Source organism: Polypterus senegalus, chromosome 3, assembly GCF_016835505.1.
Source record: "Polypterus senegalus isolate Bchr_013 chromosome 3, ASM1683550v1, whole genome shotgun sequence".
Lineage (NCBI taxonomy): Eukaryota > Metazoa > Chordata > Cladistia > Polypteriformes > Polypteridae > Polypterus > Polypterus senegalus.
In genome coordinates, this window is record NC_053156.1 from 96,544,896 (window position 1) to 96,569,556 (window position 24,661).

Genomic DNA, 24,661 nt, shown 5'->3' on the forward strand with positions numbered 1-24,661 from the left:
AAAACAATATAGTCAGATTAATGGGAATCAGACACTTGTACTGACTGTTTTTAAGTAAGAGACTATTCGGTTTAAAAAAAAAAAAAAGAACCCCCATATTTCCCCCCCAAACACAACCATGTAGTTCGCCTAAATGGTTGAGCCGGTCCTGTGCCCAAGTGTATTTCGCCTGCACAGAGGATGTGACATCACAGGCATTGAGAGTGATTTAATGATAAAAGCATATAATCTTCTTCTTACACTGTCCAGCGTGATACTGCAGAATTCCTCGGAAGGATTACGGTGCCATGCTGTTCTAGAACTGTTACTCTGCCCATGGCTCTCTCTCTTATAACTCATCGTGGACAACATACAGATTTTCATTTATTGTAGTAATCCTCTCAAATGGAGTTTTTGTTTTTTCTCTTCTCCACACATATACTGTGCCAGTTATAAAGTTAATAGACGTACAGCATATTGTCATGATTGTTTTATGTTGATCAAATGAGACTGCTCAGTTAATTGTGTCTTTAACCCATTCTGTGTGTTCATGTATGTGAGTGATGCATAGTTCATCAATTTAGTGTTAATGCGTTATCACTGTATAGTGAAAGAGCACTGAGTCAGTACTCGGCGACATGCACTATACAAAAATAAACTGAACGTTAATAACAACATTTAACGATGTCACAAATGTACAGTCCTCCCTTTCTTAAATCATTTTCCAGTGTCCCTTTTCTCACCTTTCTTAAGCTTACAAAAAAGCAGACTAAAGGCAAATTAACAAGGCAGGACATGTGAGAAAAAGATGGCTTTGATCCCTTTGAGTTATTTTAGAAATTCAGGCATTAGTAAGGACTGTGAGTGGCTGCTATTTTTTGTGCTTCTGTTTGTACACTCTCTTGATTTAAATAAGCGACCACTTATTTCATACAAGCAAGCCGGTAGCATTGTTCCATGCCTGAGGTGGTGCCAATGGATACCCTAAAAACATTTTTGAAAAACATAGTATAACTGTGCCTGTTCAGCTCAGTTTACTTCAGATTTATGATGTGAGTTATTCCATGCTGTATCTCTGCAAAAAGACGATCTTCATTAACCTAACAGCCATACTGAAGAGACAATTGTCATTTCTTTGTTCTTTTAATGCATCCCTGGAGACTGCAACAGGAGCCAAAAACACATATACAGCTCTTGCATGAATGCTCTAATTACAGACTTGTCTATCTCTCATGCTGTGTGGAAATAGCAATGATGAAAATGACCATTAGTAGGTACAGTGTAATGATTTTTTTTTCCAGTCAAAATCCAAGTGACGAAGTGTTTCTGCACCACAAACACCAGTGTCAGTGTTTCCTGCCTTTCTTGATTCTTTACGTGTTTGTGCACATTCTGAACAGTGTCACAAGACTTCTGCAGTTCTATCTATCTATCTATCTGAATTTTCAAATACCTAGAAAATATGAACATAGAAGTGTTAAATTCTTACCTGTAAAGTGGTGTATACTGCATTATGCTGTTTACTGACAGCGAACAAGATAAGGCAAGCTTACGTGTGATTTTGATACTAAACTGAGCTTGTTTGCTCCCTTATTGGTTTATACAATATCTCCAGAGCATTTTACTGTATTGTTTGGTTTTAAAATTATAGGTTTTAAGAGTATAGTCAAAATTGATTTTAAACAACTAACTAATGTACAGTATTTCTGTAACATCATTAACGTGTACATTAATAAACCATATCTGATACAGTTCTTCATGATGGATGTGTTTAAAACACCAGATAAACATTTTTCCATCAGCAGACTACTAATGTGTACCTGCAACGTAGTCAGCAGATCGCTGGTTTCTCTCAGTCTTTCTCGAGTGGAGTCGAGTTCTTCAGAAAGTTGTTCTTGTGCTTTCTTGAGACTTGATATGTGCCCTTCTGCAGATCCCAGTCCCTGTTCACTCTTCTTGACAAGCTGCTGGAGACGAATTATCTGCGAAAAATTCAGACAGCAAGGCACAGTCGTAATTAGATTTGGATGTATTGTATTTAAAGCTTATAAGAAAATGGAAAAGATAGGAAGAGGATAAAAACTGTTATACTGAGTTATAATAGCTTCGCCATTTTTGGACTTTATCCTGGACTAGTTCTGGTCATCTGTTCTACTCTTAACTTATACTTTTTTTTGCATCATCCTTTTTGTAAACCCAGATGGCATACTTATGGGTCTTTGGGATGTGAGAGGAGAATAAGAATTCACACAGAAAAATCCACATAAATGTGGGAGACCAGGATTCAAACCCATGATTGTGGAGCTATGAGGTAGCAGCACTAGTAATATTGTACTATAGTCCCATAGCATGTGAAAAGCACAATCACTTTTTTTGTGTATTTCGACTGCATTAGGCACAAGACAGGAACCAACTCTGAACTGTGCACCAGTCCATCGCAGGACACACTCATTGGTGTTGAAATCGTTTTCCCACTTTCCTGACAGCATATACTTTAAATGTAAGGCACAGAACAAGACAATACAGAATCCAGGGTCAGAACGAAAAAGACTTGCCTTATAACTTAAAAATTAAGTTATTAGTTTAAGATCATATAGACATTTTTTGCAGTTTTTCTTTTCTTTAAAGACTCCATTGTCTTTGTATTTACAGTATGGGTTTCAATTGCATATGTGTGTTTTGAGGTTACAATTTGTATAGAATACTGGAGGACGATCACTCCTGGAATTTCACAAAGGGACAAAAAAAATGAAGCTAATCTAAATATCTTTGTGTAGTGTTAGATACAATCAACTGTAATAATTAGCTTTCTCCTTACAGTGCAAAGTTGGATTAAATGGTAATGGATGTGTGGGACCTGCTTTTCCAATTTAGTTTGCCCTTCTCTTTCTAAACAGATAATAATTTAGGCAAACCTCACAAGAAATAATTTAGCTATGAGGATGCTTGCAGTGTCCTTCGCATTTCACGGCTTTATTTATGAATTTTAACAAAAAGTCAGGATACCTTCTTAGTAAACAATGCAAACCTCTTCAGGATATTGAGCTAAACAAAATGAAAAAAAAACTGGAGAGACTTCTAGAAAACTTCTTCACAGAAATGTACAGGCAAGAAGACCGTCATTGACGAGCACACACTCAAAGAATGGCTTATAACTGTAGGTTAAGATCACAAAAAGATATCACGATACTTGGGTTACAATATGATATTACTGTGATTTTCTTTAAAGATTTGCAGTATATTAAGTATTACAATTAATTCAGCAAAATTTTGAAGTTTATTATTTACATAAACTTGATTTTTTTTTATTTGCCTAATTTTGTATTATCAGGTCGTGTTTATTTATGATTTTATTTTAATCTTACTGAGTATTTTCGAAATTTTTGCTTATACTCTGCAACATTTTTCTTATTACTGTTGTTAGTGACAATCTCATTTCTGGTCACATGTATCACTGTTAGCAAAGCATTTGATGTCACTCCAAGAAAACTGTTCATGATAACAGCATGCAACATTCAGTATCCGAGCTTTATTTATTCTTGTAAAAATAGAAATATTTCCTTTGACTTTTCATCTTCGTATTAGTTTTGTCTGACCTTAGTCATAACCATTCTTTCACTGTCATCCCTGGGTCATAGCTACCAATATTCCATCCTTTTGGACAGACCAGTTTTCACCTTTGCCACAATTAATTAATCCCGTTTTTGCTGCACAGAAGTTGAAATCCTATTACTATGCCAAAAACAAGTCAATTCTTTGCACATAAAAAATATTTTACTCAATTCATGCCATTAAAACTTTTTTTCCTAACCCTAACCTTGTCCCACCAAATGTACTTCCTATATTATTCTCTACAATAGAGACAGTCCTGCTTTGCAAGAGTCGATTCGCTGTCTGTCCTCAGAGCTAGTCTATCCTCTTTATTACCCAACCATGAAAGTCACATAGTATTTTAAACGAGGAGAGAAGACTGGTGCTCAGGGCAATATCTGGCAATAGAGTGAGCCTTTATTTGTTATGATTATGGTTTAGTTTTCTTTTTTTCCCTCCTTCCTTTCTTGTTTTTACATGTTTTTAACCATTTAGTTTTTGTTAGGCATAGAAGTTGGTTCTGTCTAGGGAAACTGCTGTAATTCCCGGGTAAACGGGAACGGCCAAGCTTGCATATGTAGCGTGTAAAAGTGTAAAAATCGATCAAGAAATAACAGAGTTATAGTTGAAAATAATTAAGTGGCATGGTTTTTTGGCCCATGGTGTAGTGTGTTGCCGATTAATTCAGTCAACAACAGACCAGCAGCAGTCTCTTGGCTCCCACTAAGACTGAGCACAGAATGACGACAAGAAACTGGATGCATCAGTAAAAGCTGAAATGGTGGTGTTTCAGAGCAACGGCAAGCGCGGGCATTGTTTAGAACAAGTGTATCAGTATCTGATGACTGTGACGCCTCCAGTGGAGGCACAGCGTGCTTTCTCAGCGGCTGGCATACTCTGCACGAAGGTGCGCTCTCGGCTAGACGATCACACGCTTGACATGTTGTGCTTTCTACGCTGTTATTACCTCAACTAACTAGATACATGTACTGTACTTATATGACAGCATGCTTGTAGTTAAGGTTAGTCTTTTATTGGTGTCAACACATTGCAGTAGTTTTATTAAAAATAAGTGTTGCTCATTCTAAAACTGTTCACATATGAGATGCCTGTGCACTGTGTCATCCCCAGGAGCCTGGGATTCCTGGGAATGACACACGGGATTCCCAAATTCCCAGGAATGGATAAACGTGTCTGGGAATGGATTCCCTTGTTCTGTCCTCGTTTTTACTTTTAGTTTTGTTTAGGCTAAGTTAGTATTTTTCACATCCTTTTCTTGTGTTTCCTCAATGCCATTTTCTTTTCCATGGATGCTGCCAATTTGAGGACTTCTTGTATTTAGTTTATAAGTGTTCACACAGTTCATAAGTGACAAGTGACACTACTGTTGTAACAATATAAAGTCTGGAATCGTACACTTACATGTTGTTGATTTAAAGATCTCTTGATGCCACCTTTAAACAATAATTCTTGTGTAGTGTTTTGGGTTCAGTGCTTTGATTTTTTTGATCTTTTGGTTTTGACCATTCAACTGTCAGTATTTACTGTACATCTCCTAGTCCCTTATTCTACTGCCCTTGTGATGACACCATGTTTTCATTGTTTAGCAGGACATTATGAAAAATACTGATGTGCTTGAGCTACTGGACACCTGAATTTCCCTGAGGGGATGAATAATATCTATCTATCTATCTATCTGTTATTCATTTTCAATATAATATATTCAACCATCATGTTTTGTTGTGCTTGTCCATTCTCATATCCTGCAACCTGTCTGTTGATCTCTGCCCAAGAATGGTCTATCTCTGTACCATATCCTCTTTCAAGGTAGAATTTGGTCTTCAACACCTTTGTATAAAATGATGTTAGGGGTACCTCAAAACTGTTGCATCTAGTCTGGATGAATTCCCTATGGTAATTGTTATTATATGTCACGGGACAGTGGCGAATATATAGCTGCTGGTGATGACACAGTTATAAGGTTCTAGTAACAAGGTCAAATTCCATCTAGGTTGCCACAACCTATCAATTCAGCAACTGTCATCAATCAAGCAGTTCACACTGAATAAGACTTATGCTGTGAAAGCCAGTATTCCCTGCTCATTCTAGGTCATATGAAACTGAAGAAGGTTCCGATTTTTATAACTGTACTGTACTGGACTAGATTCAGGTGAGTTCCTGCCTAAACCAACAAGCTTATTAAATAACAAGTCATTACTGATTAGCTCCTGCCCAGTGCACCTAGAAATAAATTAATTCTGGAGAGAAGACACTTGCCTCCTGATTGGCTGTGCTCAGCTTGGCTGTCAGCTCTTCCCTTAGGTTTTCCAGCTGCTGTCGGAGCTGATTTTTCTGTTCTTCCAGACACAGCCTCTCTTTTTCAAGCTGCTGTTCCATCTCCTGAAATTACATTACAAAAATATTAATGAAGAAGGCCCACAGGGTACCCTGGAAGCTCAAGTTCCAACGTGCTATCTTAAAAAGCAGGCATTTTTAAATTTGGTTTTACCGCTGGGACAAGAGTCTATTAGGTTGAAGTGGACATGTTTTTCATGACAAAAACAACTGATATGAACCGAGCCATGGGAGCATTTAGCTGGTTTATTAAATGTGTTCTTATTAAAAAATTCATCACGGCCTTACAGTTTTCCATTTCTCATACACAAACGACTATCCATTATAGTCCATTTATAGAAGCCTCTATTTATACCAGAAAACAGAAAAAAAAACTAAGGCAGGATATTACACTAAGTCAACAAAACTGGTCAGATTATAATATATTCTGTGCTTATTGGCAATTGAAATTGTTAAAACCCTTCTTCTGGTGAGTTCCTGCCTTGCACCCAATGCTGCCGAGATAGGCTTTGCTCTTCGTGTGATCTGCAATTGGATTAAATGTTTTCTAACATGGATGGTCGAGCAAGATGGAATTAATGTATTTATCTGGTACTGTTGGCACTACAGACTCTGAACTTTAAAAAGTAAGATGGAGAATGTTATGTTTCAAACTGAGCAACACAAAAAAATTAAAAATGTCAACATATAAATATAAATTATCAATATTTTAAATTGCTTATTTAAAAAAATACCCAATTCTCCTTAGTATTAATCTCTTTTGTCAATACTTGGAGAAGGTGTAACAAACCACTGTTAGAATTGTATGAAGAAATTCTACCAGCGTTGCACAAGTGACATACCAATTTTTTGCAAAAGTGCTCAAATTCTTCCAGTTTCTTGATGATGCGCACTAAGGTCTAAACATTGAACGTCTTTCTCCAGAATATTGACTGCTTTGTTTTTAATGTCTTTTAAACATGTAAAAGGTAGTGTCAGATTGACAGAGCTAGAATTTGTTTGGATGGGTATCCATTAGTGATTGAATACGAGGAAAAAAAGAAATTAGATGCTGTGCTGTCATTTATGAACGTACCTTATTCCCAGTCCTGGTTTTTCAACACTGACCCCTCAAAAAAAAAAAAAAAACAGCAGGACGAATAATGTAGGTATCATCAAAGATACTCAAAAACATAAATAATATAATCATTTTAAGATTATAAAGATACATCTTTTTCATGTTTTCTTTAGTGGGTGATGTCTGACAAGCGCTGTCTGTGTTTCTACAGAAGACAGTCCACTCACTCCATTCGACTGGCAGTCCTTGTCTCTTAGGTGGGCCAAGCAAGTTCAACAAATTATATATGCTGTATTCCCGTTTACCATTCTGAGCCAAATGTAACATTTTACTGCTTTACCCAGCATTTCGGATGAACATCTTGCTCAGGTGCAGTGTTGTCTTTATGGTGAACAAATGGAGAGAAGGTGTAATAAGGGATGATTAAAGTTTGTGGTACTATTGGATTTTGTCTCCATGTAGGCCAATGTATCCATCAGGGGTTGCTAGCTCCCTTGTTGGAATAAGTTCTTTTGTAATTGTGGCATGTTATATAACAAGAAACTATATAGATATGATATTAAAAGGAGATACCCCCCCTTAGTGATACGGCGGTAACAAATCTCATAGGAGAAATAACAGCTTTCTTTAATGATGGATTATGCAGCATAACAGATGAAGGAAGCCATGACAAGACCTTTAGGAGTGGGGGCCTGATGTATAGAGTCTGCCATTGTCTTTGTGTTGGAAGGATTTTCAGGATCGGATGACATTATCTCCCATCCGTCTGTCGGCTTCAAAGGTGGGCAATGTTCCAAGGCTTTATAGCCTATCTTCATGTGCAGGCCCTCACTTAAGCGAATAATACAATTAAAAAACAAGGCAAAACAGGATACAATTTCATGCTGACTCTGACAGACGAAACATAGTGCATGTTGCCCATTTGACAGTTGTTCCTGTCTTGTCTTCTAATGCTTTCCTAGCAGTTCTAAATAATGAGCCCCTGTGCTAAATCTGGCTTTGTATGAGCTGTGCATGTGAGTAGAAAGAAAAGTAGATTTGTAACATATTTGTACAGAGCTGTGACATATTAAACATATACACTTACTATAGCCACCTTCTTTTGTTTTTTCTTTAAACCATGAGAACATGTCTCCACATACAGAAAACTCACTGTACGCTATATTGAACAGTTCTATGCAGTGAACAAATAACTTAACTGACCCATGAACTCCTGAGGCCTACAAGTTATCAAAATCTGTTCTGCTCTATTACTGTGTTATTACTCTCTCCTATTTGGGCCATGTGTATTGCAAAAGTGCTGTCTGAATTAAATTTCTAAACAAAGAGTGAAGTCATAGCAAGGCCATGCAGTACTAGTATTAAAACTCTAATTTTCTTTCAACTAAATATAGAGCCGACTTCAAAATCCTCCTTTGATGGATAAGAGCAATGGCATTGCCCCTTTCAACTTACAGAAGTGTTTAGTGATTACATTCTTCATAGCAATATGGAGATTGTAAAAAACAGATGATTTTATATTTAAAATGATACATCAGACTCCAGATGGAGATAGAGCCTTGTAGGAATTCACCATGCTGAAATGATCAGCCTAACAATACAAAGATGTCTACTGTCATGGAATTTAAATCAAGGCTTTAAGACTCATTACTTTAATATAGAATACTCTTTCTACAGCTGTTGTAAAGCTTTTTATATTGTGTTATTACTTGTTTTCTGATTATCATCATAATCAACAACCAATTCTAACAGAAGAATGGCCTCTTGGTATCTACCAAACCCAGCATTTGCCAAGAAAGCCAAATATGTCAACACAACAGAGAGACAAACAAAGAGAGAACTAGAGCTAGCAAAAGAACGAGCCATAAGATGATTCTGCTGTCCACTGGATCTGCTTATACATATTTAAAACCTGATCTCACGGAAGGATCTGAACTCTCACTTCTCAACTACCAAAGCAAAGAACACCCTTTCACTAAGTTTTAATTAAAATAAACAATCATGTACTGCAGGACAATGAAAAACTATGGACCAAGTGAAAAGGCATACAGAACCAGCTTTGACCAGCAAGCTGGAAGTTTGTTAACCTTCTTTCTTGACCTTTTTCTATAAGGAGGGAAATGATTTTTTGGTGTTTTACTTGTGTTCTTGGGGGAACAATATATCTTCACCCACACCTCACTCTCTACTTCTCAAGTGCCCTGTCTACAGTCTTTCGTGAACATGGCATACACATACAGTCGGGGCATACTGTCCTCAAGAGGTGTTCATCATTCTGGACTACAATAATGACAGTATATTTTGTTACTACAAAGGCCTTCTTTCCTCTCTTGTCATCCTTTGGCCTGTGAATCCCTTTATTACCTGTAATTCCTGTGGACTACTCATTACAAAGCACGGGATGATTTGAGCCTATAAAACAATGATATACAATACAGTAAGATATGAAAGTAGAATGGGCAATAACAAAAAATTCTATAACATTTTGATGAGAGTGGTTCATTGGGGCTGAGCGTTTTACATGAAATAAATTGATTCAGAATGAGCAGGCTCTAGACGGGTGCAGGCACAAGTGAAAACGTGCATGGGTCGCGCTGAGGTTGATGCAGGTGATTGGATGATTGCATAATCATGTGCAGTCAAGCAGGTCAATCAAGCACTTTGTTCACACCTCAGAGTCGGTGATTGCAGAAGCTGCGCCTGGCCACAGTTAAAAAAAAAGAGTGGGAAAATGAAGTGGGAATGGAAGCATGGAGGTTAAAGAAAGAGAGAGCGAGAGGCAAGATCAGGAGAGCACTGGAGGCAGGTGGTTGGGAATGAGCCTCAGAGAAAGGAGCCAGTACTCAATGAGACTAAAGAAAGTGCGCTTCTGTTGAGCAATGCTAGGGAGTAGCAGCGGCCAGTTATGTGGCAACTCTAGCAGATGTTGAAGGACTGGTGGTTGGAGACGTGTGTAGCTCAGTGTATTTCTCTGTGGATGCCGAAGGACAAGTGATACTTGACGGTGGGCTTCTCCTCTTGTTTCAAGGCTTTGAAGGGATAAAGAGAAGAAATGCCAGAATTTAGAGAGTTTACACTGGGGGTCATGTTGTTAATTGGAAGGATTTTAACCTTGTTTTTGGGAATATTTATTTATTAATTATTTATTATATTAATTATTTTATTCCATATGTCACTACATTTTTATGGATTATTTGTTTATGGATGGACACTGAACTTTTTTGGATTTGATGGATTAAAACACTTGTCACTTTTATGCCAACCCTTGCTGATATTTTGTGTCCTCATTTGTCTGTCTCATCCCGGTTACATTGTGGACAGTTTTCAGTTCAATAGTGGCAGCAAACATGGAGCCATCCTGGACCGTTCATGTAAACTGAAGCATGCTTAATGAATTTTGGGGAGGATCTCTAAACGAACACAGAAAACAGGACACCACACATGTAAGAGACATAATCCGGGCAGGTCTGTGATACATACAGATATTTAGTACAGTATGTGAGGCTAGATGTTTGATTTTTTTTGTCTGTAATTTATTAGTCTTTGAATTTTTAGGACATTCTACAAATAGAAAATGTTATAAATAAACTTCCTAGAGAAACTGGATGACCTAGTCAGAATCAGACAGTAAGGAAAAGGTAGCACAGGACTAGGGAACAAAAGGTTGCTAGTATAATAAGGGAAATACACATCGGTAATGGCAAAGCAAGGTGACATGCTAATTCAAGAATAAGGTCATTGCCAGGGGGTGTTATGCCATGTGTGTGTGTGTGTGTTAGTTGGCCTGGATAAGCAACAGGAAGGGACACCAGTATTAAAGAGAAAAGCATGCAGCATGGTTGGGTACACGTCATGTACTCAGTAGATAACAGGTGACACGGTACTGGTCAAGATTCACTGAGCCACTACTTAAGAGAAAGCTTGAGGTCAGAGAACGGACACCATAGTGACAACATCTCCTGATTACTGAAGCTGACATTATTTTTTTGTTTAACAAACAAATAATTATTGAATATTTTGACCCCCATTGATATAAATCTAGGTTGAATGGTCAATACAGGAGGTCCTCTATCACTGATCATTGATGGTGCGAGGAACCTCATCAGAACTGGCCAATGTTAAGAGTGGTGCTCCACAGGGGTCAGTGCTAGGGCCGCTGCTATTTTTAATATATATAAATGATTTAGATAGGAATATAAATAACAAGTTGGTTAAGTTTGCAGATGATACCAAGATAGGCAAATTAGCAGATAATTTGGAATCCGTTATATCATTGCTGAAGGACTTGGATAGCATAGAGGCTTGGGCAGATTTGTGGCAGATGAAATTTAAAGTCAGTAATTGTAAAGTATTACACATAGGAAGTAAAAATGTTAGGTTTGAATACACAATGGGTGGTCAGAAAATCGAGAGTACACCTTATGAGGATTTAGGTGTCACAATGGACTTTATGGTATCAACTTCCCAACAGTGTTCAGAAGCCATTAAGAAGGCTAACAGAATGTTAGGTTATATAGCACGATCTGTGGAGTACAAGTCCAAGGAGGTTATGCTCAACCTTTATAATGCACTGGTGAGGCCTCATCTTGAGTACTGTGTGCAGTTTTGGTCTCCAGGCTACAAAAAGGACATAGCAGCACCAGAAAAGGTCCAGAGAAGAGCGACTAGGCTGATTCCAGGTCTACAGGGGTTGAATTATGAGGAAAGACTAAAAGAGCTGAGCCTTTACAGTTTAAGCAAAAGGAGATTAAGAGGTGACATGACTGAAGTGTTTAAAATTGTGAAGGGTATTAGTACTGTGGATCAAGACTTGTATTTTAAAATGAGTTCATCAAGAACACGGGGACACAGTTGGAAACTTGTTAAGGGTAAATTTCACACAAACATTAGGAAGTTTTTCTTTACACAAAGAATGATAGACACTTGGAATAAGCTACCAAGTAGTGTGGTAGACAGTAAGACGTTACAGACTTTCAAAACTCGACTTGATGTTTTCTTGGAAGAAATAAGTGGATAGGACTGGAGAGTTTTGTTGGGCTGAATGGCCTGTTCTCATCTAGAGTGTTCTAATGTTCTAATTTCCAGCTTGTACTGTATGCAAGGACTGCCAAGTGTGTCACCTCCGTAGTTCCTTTAGGTAAATGTTAAAATAGTATGCAGATCTTCACAACACATCACACTAGAAATTGAATCAGGAGGACGATTTAGGATTGTGGTTACATACTGTACATGAAGCAGCATCTTGAAGTTGATGTCAGCCAGAAAATAACAAGCCTTCTTATCATGTACAATTATTCTGCTGTCTTTCTAGATAATTAGTTTTTAAATCAATTATCAAAGAACTCGGCTTTGTTGCATAATACAATCCAAACAGAAATTGTTTTATGACTGAAAAGCTTTGAATGTCCCATTAAATGCAATTATTTTCTTTGCAGGATGTGAACTTTGACAAGGGCTCTAATTGAGCTGCTCATCACAAGTGGATCCTAATGGGGTATTGAGCTGATCTTTTGAAGGGGGAAAAATGGAATGGCATCAGAGCAGGTTTACAAGTCTGTGATGAAAAGCCAAAAAGAAAGAATAAACACCGTGCAGATGCAACTGCATTTCAAATAGGCAGAAATACCTAAAGATTAAAAACAAAACAAAATGGTCCAATCAAGATTGTGTGGGTTATTATAATGTTTCTTTCTAAAAATATTAGAAAGAAAAGTCATGACAGTAAAAATCATTCCTGTCTTTTTAACACATGCAGCTGTCAGATTAGCTTTACATCACTTTTCAATGCTTTCCTAAATTAATACACAAATAGAAAGCTTGTTTTTCGTTCAAAAATAAAATCATTCATTTGCCCTAAATCCTTAAGATTACTGTTATCAGCAGGCAGCAATGTGCAAACACAAATTAATTCTAAACATTTAAATTTACACAGAATAGAATTTGCATAAAGTCAATAATGTAGTAGTACAGTGTAAAGTTACCCAAGGAAGGTTGGTGATCAAATAGGCATGGGGGCAAGAAAGGGACTCAGTAGAGAGAAGAGAGTCTGCATTTTTTAAAAACAATCCCACTCAACTACTGTTGGTCTGAGACTAAATGAATCGACACACAGAAATGGAATGGCTATCCAGCAGAACTATCTAAATCATGGAACATCCTATAGCTTTGAAATGAACTGGACAGTCGAGCCAAGAAAAGTTTGGCCTGTCTCTTTGAAAGAAGATCAACATATAGGTGTGCAGAGAGTCCATGGGACATTTGATGATTTTTGTTTCTTTGCTTGCTTGTTATATTGTCATATCCATAACTGAATTATTGTTTTGTATATTTCTGGCAGCAGCTATTTTACGCATGGGTCAGAGTCACTTTTAGGTGGTACACTGTAATAACATATGTATTGTGATGAGTGGACAAGGGGAGATGGGTAGGAAATGGTGGCACAAGACAGAGGTAGAGACAAGCAAGGGTCTATGAATAAAATAGTTCGAGTAGGCAAGATCCATGTCATCATTCCAGTGCAGGGGGAAGGATAAAACAGGGCCCAGTATTTGCACAGGATGCCTTGTAAAGGCCAAGAAAACAGTGGAACCCAAGAGGAAAATGAAGAATGACGACAATGCAGAAAACTGGAGATGTTGCCATCTGGTTCTAAGGATCCTACACCCTTATTACAGAAGAAGGATGAAGCCATGGAGGGCTGGAGAAAGCTCAAAAGGCAACATAAGACAAATCACAGTTCCAGGCTGTGAGGATAAGGGCCTGGTGGCCACCTTAGAGAGATCCAGCACAGCGAGACAGACAGAGCTACCGTGCTGTGACAACCAGGGTGCTTGGTACCTTGGCATTGCCATTTTCAATGGTCACGAAACAAGGATGGTCTAGTGCAATGAGAACACAAACAAGCAATTTGGTGCAAAATAATTGCTCAGTTCATTTTTATTCCAGACAAATCAGTGTCCAATAAATAGTACAGTTCAGTCCATCTTCTATAAGTAAATAAATAATTAAAAAAACAGTGCTCTTTTGTGTGAGATAAAATCAGACCATCTCTATATGTAATCTTCATTTGGATCTTGATCTTTATTTGTCCGCGAATGAATTAGAAGAAGAACCACTAGATGGCAGTAGATAGACAGCTAAAACATAGGCATTGCATTAAGAATCTCCTCCAGGCTTATACTACTGAAGACTGTAGTACTCCAGTCATACCTCAAAACACAGACATTCAAACTAAACAAATTGTTGTGCTAAAGAGGTCTTCATTTAGATCATGATCTTTGATTGTCCGCGAATTCCACCCATGCGTAGACCACCTTCCAGTTTAGTACGTTGTTGTTACTCACGGATGTCAACAATGTGCCGGAATAACGAAAGGGGTGGAGGACAGTGTTACACTGGTTATTAGCTCCTGAGGCCTGGTTAGAGAATGAGATTGCTGAAGATAAAAGGTACGTGCCTACGTAACATATGAGTGAAAGAAAGTCAGTGGGTAAAATGAATGATAACGTAACAGCACATTCCGGACATTATTATTGTTACATTGTAGCCGGCGAGGGCTGCACGTCTCACAGTTGTACCGTGGCTTGCTCACATGTCAGTGAAGTGATCCCTATTTATGCTTTAAAGAGCCTGGATACCTATGTGTCCCCCTTTTATAACCATTGCTTCGTGTATATTGCCTTACTCTTTAGATTGCCACAAAGCAACCTGCGAGACTGGAGAAAGGTTGAGAAGACTTCGTGAGAGGAAATGATAGGGTCGTGAAAATGAGATGGACTGTGAACGGACAGAAACAGAAATACTCCTACACCACCACATAATTACGATTCAGACAGTGATGCCGAGTAGGCCGTTCCTATCAAATCAATGTCCAAGGGTTTTCTTTTGTAATTTTGTTTCCCTTATAAAAAATCATAATGCTGTGCGATGAAGGGCCCAGTTCACGACTGGCAGCCACGTTTAAACAGGGAGCCCTTCATAGACAACTTTAACACGCGCAACGTAGTTGGGCGCACATGGCTAGTAAATAAATAAATCCAAATTGAAAAAATCAAGAATAAAACCAGAGTCAAAATCAGTGACTTTGCCTTCTCTCCTGCGAGCCTCAGCGCAGCTGTCTCTCTTTATCTTGACTGCTTCACTCACCCATCGGGTTTTCTAACACCGGCATTTGCATTAATCCCTTCATTGGCTTTCATCCCAGCCACCTCAGCTGGTCACCACTGGGATGCCCAAAGCCCAGCACCATTGTGCCACCAACCATCCCTTGGCGCATATAGGATGATCAACAAAGCCAATGGCCACTCCATCTCCTCAAATACTCAACAGGAGCAACCCACTTCTACAGTGTCATTCTGTCCCTTATCATGGAGCCTACACTGCATCAGCTTTCACTCCCAATCTCCACTCTTTGTTCTCTCCAATCTTTCTCTATTGACTTTCTACAATCTATGTTTTTTATCCTTTCTTTTTCCCATGACTATCCTGCTCAAGGTCCTTTTACCTTTGTGGATGCAGGTGCTTTGCTTAATGATCAGCAGAATGTCAATGAGAAAACCGTATACATGTGAGTTAGCAATCATCCAAATTCCCCATCGCTTTGTACCTGCATGGATTCACACCCACCAAGTCTGAGAAGCACTGTTTTTATTAAACCCATCACAGACCCCTAACTCACTTTACCACATCTAGGTACAGCCTCTTAGACCCAGTGACAACAGAGATGTCTTAAACAATCTCTAGGCTGGTGTCCCCTACTGACCTACAAGAGTAATTTTGCTACTGACTCAGGAGTCAGTTGCAGCGTTTGGTCGGGGATACCTTGAGTCCAAAGACTCTCTGAGTCTAACATAAGGAGGTAAACTGGGGCCAGAGCTCAAACAGTCATAGGCACATAGGAAGAAGAAAGAGCACAGAGACAGTGGACACAAACAGGTTTTTGAATTATCTGCTCTTGTCTTTGGTTTTGATTTTTAGAAATGGATGTTGTCACACACGTATGCCTGCGAGGCAGCTAGAGGGTTTAAATAATAGTAATACCAAGCTAGACCAGGGGGTGGCGAGCTGCACTAACTCTCGCTCTCTCTGACCTCTGCAGACTATCCTCAGGAAATCCCAGTAGGTGCTGGCACTTTTGATGACGTCATTTCGGAATCGATGAAGTCACTTCTGGTCCTGGTGACATCGCTTCCAGTTCAGATGATGTAATTTCCTGTGACGACCTTTAAAACTGCCATTTTACTCAACCTAAATCAGTTCTGTTTTGAACAGTGTATGTACCATGCACAACTCATGGGAAAAATACCCATTTTGCAGCCAGGGATATTATACGGTGGCTGCCCCAAACCTTTGATGTTTCCTGTGTCTTAATGTGACAATGTGGATAATTTCATATTGGGATTTGTATTTTTTAAAATTCATTCTTTGTTGCCTTTTTAAATAAATTATTGCTATTGTTATTAAGAAACTTTATTTTGTTGTTTCAGGCAGGGGGTTACCTTCTTCCTTTATGTTTTGGAATTGTGGCCTGCTCGGGGCACACCAGCTGCCGAAATCTGACATAGACAGACACCAGGCGCATGTTTCAGCACAACACACACATTTATCTAAAGTGGGAGCACTTTCCAAACCATTCCCACAAGCAGCACAGTACACTTGCTCTCTCATTCTCTCCCCTTCCACTTTCACTCCTCCTGGTAAGCTTCATCTCTCTACCTCCCAAGTCTGGCTCCCTTTTGAGCTGTACCTGCGAGTGCTCCAGGAGTGAGGTCTAGAAGTATTCCCAGGTGAGGTTGAAGCCTGAGATAGTAGGGCTCAGCAGCCTCTACAGCACTGCCAAGGTGGCACCCATGGAACCCAACAGGACTGTAGCACACTACAACTCCCAGGGTGCCCTGCAGGAATCCGTGGTGCCGCAGCAACCCAATGGGGCTGGTCTCTCCCCTGGTACAATATTAATGTCCCAGCCAGGCAGGGCCTCTGGCTGTCTGCGACAGCCTGTTTCTCATGTGTGTGTGCAGGCCTTACGCCCGATTCTTGAGTTTGGTGGCCAGGTTTTCGTAGCTTACTTCATGTTTCTAAGCCTCACAGGAGTTATGAGACCTAGATTATAATGTGAAGCCTTTTTGAGTTTTGTAAAGCTGGCAAATCAAAACAAAAACAAACATACAGTCAATACTTTATGCAGGGTTCAGAATCCAGGAAATCTTTAAACAAAATGCCAACTAAGGCAAAAAAATATAAAAAAATCTTAGTTAGAAAAACAGCGGAAAAAGTCCTAATGATAACTGAAAACACTTACTGTAACCTAACTACAAAAAAATGTATCACATCTCATTTGGTTGTTATATTTGTCTAAATGCTTGGAAGCCAAGGTGTGCTTGCCACCATCTTAAATAGTATAAATATTTGTGTGTTGGCATCACATGTGTCACGTCGACATCCAGACATGTGACTAGTAATGCAGTGTGGTCATTAATAACAACATGGCCGAGACCAAACAAAATAGCAACCAAAATGGTGTCACAATGATATAAGCAAAATAAAATAAACATTTATGAGAATAACACTATGACTGACCCATGATGTGTTTAAAAAAGTTAAAAATCCAACAAAAAGGATAAAAACACTGCAAAGAATATACACCAACTAACACTGTTTGCATATAATGTCTGTTAATCATAAGGGAGCCATAAACGAGAGGAATTCCAAGGATTTGCCAAATCAGAACTTTTATCCTCTTGAGGTTGCTTCACCTTGAAGCAAATAAGGGATTTCTCCATTTCTCTCAGAAAAAATGGCAGAAAAACAGAAGAGAGGGAGGGACTTAATGACCATATCGCCAGAAAAAAACTGGAATCGTGAGAACAGCAGAGAGGGAAACTCTAAAACAATGTCCAGTGCCTTCTATTTCATCGACTCCATGGTCTATAATAGCTGTCAGTGTGAAAGTAACAATGAATGCAAAAAATATTCAGACCCTTTCACTTTCCACACACTTTACAGTGTTGTAGACTTCATTTTAAATGGATAAATTTTCATTTTTACCCATCAATCTAAACTCAATAATCCATAACGAAGAAGTGAAAACATGCTTTGAGAAAGGCGTACAAATGTATGAAAAATAAAAAGCTATACAGTAATTCTTCATTAATATAAGTTTTCAGAGCTTTTGCTGTGGCACTCCAAATCATGTTCGGGTTTGGGTGTTTAAATTATCATTGAGATGTGTCTACAGGGTGGTCCAGATCTAATTATGTAGATCCAGATCGTCTGGATGACTTTGATTTATGCGGGGACGATTCCATTTCGGCGCAAAGACAATTCTTCATGTTGTCATACACTTCTCAATGGTCCGGGATTTTTCGGGTGATTTTCGATGTAATAAACTTAATACGTTATAATAGATAATATAATTAGATCTGGACCACCCTATAGAACTAGATTGGAGACCACCTGTGGCAAATTGAATTGACTGTACATAATTCAGAAAGACACATCTGAATGAAGAGATTTTAGTTTTTGATTTTTGATAAATATGCAGCCCTTTCTGAAAGTGTGTTTCCATTTTAACATTTTGTGTGTTTGGTATAGATTGTTGAGGAAAAATGGCACATTTATCCTTTGAAAATGAAATCTACAGCACAAAAATGTGTGCAGAAAGTGAAGGGTCGTGATACTTTATAAATCCCCTGTAGTTCCAGAAAGTGTATCAACCTTTCAGAAGCAAAATTAAATCTGAAGTATGACTTTCATGACTAAAGTACAGTGCATTACAGTACTTTTGTCCCAAAACATCAGAGGACTAGATTTGAATTCCAGCCTGCTCACTATGTATTGTGTTTTCTGCATAGGCTTTTCTCCAAATTCCTATAGATGTGCAGTAAGTTTAGCTCATGCGGCTCTGTTGCGGATATGCTTCCCATCCGGTTCTGGTTCTTGCTGTAAACCTGAGGACACGACCATAAAGCAGGTTCATTGCAAGTGCACTCCTTCCTCAGCCACTTTAAAACTTTGTCACAGAAGGTGAGAGTTCTTGTTGTCTGAAGTGCATGGCAGACAGACGGAGACACAATTACTCAATGTAGTGACCAGATTGTTCCACGTTTGTCACTTGGCAACAGATTTCCTCTGCCATGAATGCTGAAATGTTTCAAAGTCACACAGCCACCAAGAAAATAAAGACAGAGCTTGATCCAATTATCAAAAAGTAGCTTTTACTGTGCAAAGAATATATTTCCTACAACCTGAAATGATGAAGGAGGCTCAGAGGTTTTTCAATAACAGAACTAATGGCATTATCATCATCATCAATAATGCTGCTGAGTATAATTCCAGGGTTACTCTGAACTGAAAGCAGATCACTTCGGTCATTTACTTTGCCGGTAAATGAAGGTAGGCTCATGTAATTAGGCAGCAGATGTTCTATTCTAACAGATAATACAGAATGGTAGCTTTAGTATTAACGTCCGTAAATGTAGGCGTCAGGTGTCCATGTCGGGGTGCAGGATCCATCCTAGGTTATCCAGCATTATTGTTAAAACAATAAGATACTTTATGGCATCCTCCACAATTAAGACATTTTCCATTTCAGCATCTTGCCTCAGTAGCATTATTACCATGTTATGCATTAGCATTATTTAGCATTATTGTTATTATTATTTAGCATTATTACCATGCTAAAAATGAGGACATGCACAACAAAGATTCATTGGTTTCTTATTTTTACTTGATGCCAAATGCACAGACATCATATTTGGTTCTGTGTTGCGTCTTTTATAATATTTTTGCAGACTTGTGCATAACACACTTTACTCTTTTCAGTTTTCAAGAATTATTCTCTTCTGTGCTCTTAATGGACAATATGTGGCTTCACAGCAATGCTGAATCACACTTTCAGGAGTTTGATCACAGCCTGTATAGAATTTACCTGGCCTACCTGTGTCCATATGCTTATACATAGGTGAGAAGCTATTGTAAAAGTGGAATTTTCTCTTAATTTGCCTACTTCATGTAAAGCTAAAACCATATAACAAGGACAGCACCACAATTTTCTACACTAGGAATAAAGGCACCATAGAGCCTCAGATCATATTAAAATGGCTTATTAATTTTTTGTGACAGAATACAAAATGCCAAAATATCTATAACACTTTGGGCTTCCCTGTGGCGGATGCTGCCAGGTAGCGGCTTCCCCATATGCCTACCTTTTTATCCCAAGTATTCTTTCTCACCTTCTGCTTCTTCCTCTCTCTTTCACTCTAAGACACTGGCTTCTCTCCTCCCTGCCAATGAGGTACCTCTCACTTACCCTCTGATACAAGACTCACGGCATCCCCAGAGTGCTAGACAGCAGCCCCCCGGGTTGCAGCAGTGCCTCGGGTTCCCACAGGGCTGTATGGCAGTTGGTGTTTGGCACAACCCTGTTGAGTTCTATGTGTACTGCCAGGGAATGCTGCAGGAGCGACAAAGCCCTATTACATCAACCTTCCACCACAACTGGAAGTACTTCTGCATAATGCTGACGGGTCACATGAAGTTCTCCCGGATGCAGCATAAAAGGGACCATCTCACTTCATTCAGGGAGCCGGATTTGGGAGGGAGAAAACAAAGCTTGCTGGAGGAGGAGTGGAGGCAGAAGGAGACAGAGAGAAGAGACGTTCTGTGTGCCGCTTCATTTGTGCTAGGTGCTCGTTGTACTGTGCATTGGTGGGAAATGGTCAGAAAGCGTTTGCAACAGCTGAATAAAAATCAGTGTGTGTTGCTAAACTTGTGCCTTACATTTGGCTATGTTGGATTTTGGGAGTTGGTGTCCTCCTGCAGGCTAAATGTTTACAAGTTACTAATTACATTATGCAAAACTAGAAAGGTATAGATTAATTTAAAATCACAGCAACAAAAAGCAATACTGTATTGCATATTATTGTGCTTGACAATTTAAAATTACAGACACAGAAATCAAACCAGTGTGTTTCTTCGTGCCAGTCCCAAGCCTAGATAAATGGGGAGGGTTACGTCAGGAAGGGCATCCGTTGTAAAATTTTGCCAAATCAATATGCAGACAACAATTAAAATTTCCATACCGGATTGTTCGAGCCCCGGGTTAACAACAACCAACACCAGTACTGTTAGTCAACAGGGTGCTGGCGGAAATTGGGCTAGTGTTGGCCGAAGAAGAAGAAGAATAAGGAGGAGAAGGAGAAGAAGAGGGGGGAGACTTGGTTTATAAAGCCTTAAATAATCTCGCCCCATCTTATATATCGGAATGTCTGACACCTTATATTCCAAATCGTAACCTTAGATCCTCAAATGAGTGTCTCCTTAGAATTCCAAGAACAAAACTTAAAAGAAGTGGTGAGGCGGCCTTCTGCGGTTATGCACCTAAAATCTGGAATAGCCTGCCAATAGGAATTCGCCAGGCAAATACAGTAGAGCACTTTAAAACACTGCTGAAAACATATTACTTTAACATGGCCTTTTTATAACTTCAATTTAACTTAATCCTGATACTCTGTATGTTCAATATCCTCATAATAATTACTCATGGTGGCTCTAAAATCCGTACTGACCCCTACTCTCTTTTTCTGTTTCTTTTTCCGGTTTCTTTGTGGTGGTGGCCTGCGCCACCTCCACCTACTCAAAGCTTATGATGCTCCAACAATGATGGATGGATTAAAAGGCAGAAGTCTACATGACCATCATCATCAAGTCCTTCTGTGAGAACTCTAAATCCAAAGAGGACTGTTTCATTTATGTTAGGTAGAATGCCCAGAGGGGACTGGGCGGTCTCATGGTCTGGAATCTCCACAGATTTTATTTTTTTCTCCAGCCGTCTGGAGTTTTTTTCTGTCCCCTCTGGCCATTGAACCTTACTCTTATTCGATGTTAATTAATGTTGATTTATTTTTTTTTCTTATTGTGTCTTTTATTTTTCTATTCTTTTATTATGTAAAGCACTTTGAGCTACTGTTTGTATGAAAATGTGCTATATAAATAAATGTTTGTTGTTGTTGTCCAGAGACAGGAGGAGAGGAAGAAGGTAAAGAGAGTGGAACTGAGGGTAGGAACTTTGAATGTTGGCAGTATGACTGATAAGGGGAGAGAATTAGACAATATGATGGAGAGAAGGAAGGTTGACACATTGTGCGTACAAAAAAACTAAATGGAAGGGGAGTAAGGCCAGGTGCATCGGAGGTGGATTCAAATTGTTCTATCATGGTGTGGATAGGAGGAGAATGGAGTAAGGGTTATTCTGAAGGAACAGTATGTCAAGAGTGTTCTGGAGGTGAAAAGAGTGTCAGAAGGAGTAATGATTTTAAAGCTAGAAATTGGAGGTGTGATGATGAATGTTGTTAGTGCATATGCCCTGCAAGTTGGGTATGCAATGGATGAAAAAGTAGGTTTATGGAGTGAGTTGGATGAAGTGATGAACAGTGTACCAAAGGGACAGAAAGTGGTGATTGGAGCGGATTTCAATGGACATGTTGGTGAAGGGAACAGAGGAGACAAGGAGGTGATGGGTAGGTATGGTGTCAAGGAGAGGAATGAAGAAGGTCAGAGAAAAGTGGATTTTGCCAAAAGGAGAGACATGGCTGTGGTGAAAACGTACAAGAGTGGAGGAAGATGCACACAGGTAGATTACATCCTATGCAGAAGAGTCAATCTGAAGGAGAGGGGCAGGGGAAAGTGTAGTTTAGCAGCATTCGATGGTGTTCTGTAGGATGACATTGGAGAACAAGAAGAGGAAGAGAGTGAGGGCAGAGCCAAGGATCAAATGGTGGAAGTTGAAAAAGGAAGACTGCAAGGTTGAGTTTAGGGAGAAGGTGAGACAGGCACTGGGTGGTAGTGAAGAATTACCAGATAGTTGGGAAACTACAGCAGATGTAGTTAGGGTGACAGCAAGAAGGGTGCTTGGCGTGACATCTGGACAGAGGAAGAAGGAAAAGGAAACCTGGTGATGGAAAAGGGGAGTACAGGAGAGTATACAGAGGAAGAGGATGGCAAAGAATAAGTGGAATAGTTAGAGAGATGCACAAAGTAGACAAGAGAACAAGGAGATAAGGTGCAAGGTGAAGAGAGAAGTGGTGAAGGCTAAAGAAAAAATGTATGATGAGTTGTATGAGAGGAGAGGGAGTAAAAGGCCTGTAGTGATTGGCTAGACAGGGGGACCGAGCTGGGAAAGATGTGCAACAGATTAGGGTAATAAAGGATAAAGATGGAAACATACTTATAAGCAAGGAGAGTGTGTTGAGCAGATGGAAAAAGTACTTTGAGAGGCTTATGAATGAAGAGAACGAGAGAGAGAAGAGGTTGGATGATGTGAAGATAGTGAATCAGGAAGTGCAACGGATTAGCAAGGAGGAAGTAAGTATAGCTATGAAGAGGATGAAGAATGTAGTGATAGTAGGGAGCAGGTTGAGGAGACCCTGGAGAGGTGGAAGATATGCTCTAGAGAGGACAGGAATGAAGGTCAGTAGGAACAAGACAGAATACATGTGTGTAAATGAGAGGGAGGTCAGTGGAATGGTGAGGATGCAGGGAGTAGAGTTGGCGAAGGTGGATGATTTTAAATACTTGGGATCAACTGTACAGAGGAATGGGGATTGTGGAAGAGAGATGAAAAAGAGCGTGCAGGCAGGGTGGAATCGGTGGAGAAGCAAGCAAAAAACCATGAGGTCTGTTTTGTATGTAGGAGACGGTGGCACTGACCAGAAAGCAGGAGACAGAGCTGGAGGTGGCAGAGTTAAAGATGTTTTCATCAAATGCAGTCTTCCTAATTCATTCTTTGCTTGAAGTGTCAATGGCTGATCGTTGTCCTAGTAACAGCCATGAATTAACATATTTCGCAGGATCGAAACGTGTGAATGGAGGGCCAACCAATCGTATGAAGAGAAGTGTGGAGACAATGCTTGTCAGTAATGAGGTTCTCCATGGGGTAACAATTAGATTCATTTGTGAAAACCCACATTCACACTCGCTTGATGGAACTGGAATACAATTAAGACTCATACTTGATTATAGAATCACATAATCTATAGTCGATGCCACGACAAGCAGCTGAGGTGCTGGTACAACGTACCGGTGTGTAATGTCATAAAAAAACCTGCTTATCACAGGACTCCCTTAATATCTTCATTTCTTAGGCAGTAACACCGGGAGACCCCCAGCATAATGTTAATTAATAAGGACTTGCCTGACCCAGCCATAGAAATCAATCGCTGCGTATAAATTCTGTTAGATTCAGGCACTGCTGGTCCACAGCACATGAACAAAGTCATTGAATGTTCAAATTGTTGTATATTTAGGTTCAGCTACTCCCATGGCTGGGAGCCTTTAATGTATTTATTTCAGTTTTGATTCTCTGCCCTGCCATATTCTTGCTTTTCATACACTCGCTATCCATGTACCGCCATATTTGCATTTCCATAGTTACTAAGAATAACTTACAAGGCAAGTCCTAGATGAATGACTTTGTAATATAAAGATAAATAATTTCATGCACAAAGCTTTAATTGGCACTGTAAGCCAACATAACTGCTGGGGAGTATTTCATTATTTTATACTTTCCCCCTATTTAGAATTCCTTGATTTTACACTTTACAGGGAACTGCCTAGTAAATATTCTACAAACTACTCATGAAATAATAGTTGTGCATTCTTCCTCTGCCCATGGCCACTTTT

General features: G+C 39.2%; 1 protein-coding gene across 6 annotated transcripts in view; it reads right to left on the reverse strand.

Annotated features, from left to right (window-relative positions):
• fam184ab (family with sequence similarity 184 member Ab) overlaps positions 1-24,661 on the reverse strand; it is a 651,259-nt gene that overhangs the window by 219,416 nt on the left and 407,182 nt on the right. For all 6 annotated transcript variants that reach the window (XM_039747649.1, XM_039747653.1, XM_039747651.1 and 3 more), the window contains exons 6-7: positions 5,848-5,970; positions 1,800-1,961 (exon numbers count right to left, since the gene is read on the reverse strand). In XM_039747649.1, coding sequence (XP_039603583.1) covers positions 1,800-1,961; positions 5,848-5,970 — 285 coding nt within the window. The remainder of the gene's footprint in view (positions 1-1,799; positions 1,962-5,847; positions 5,971-24,661) is intronic.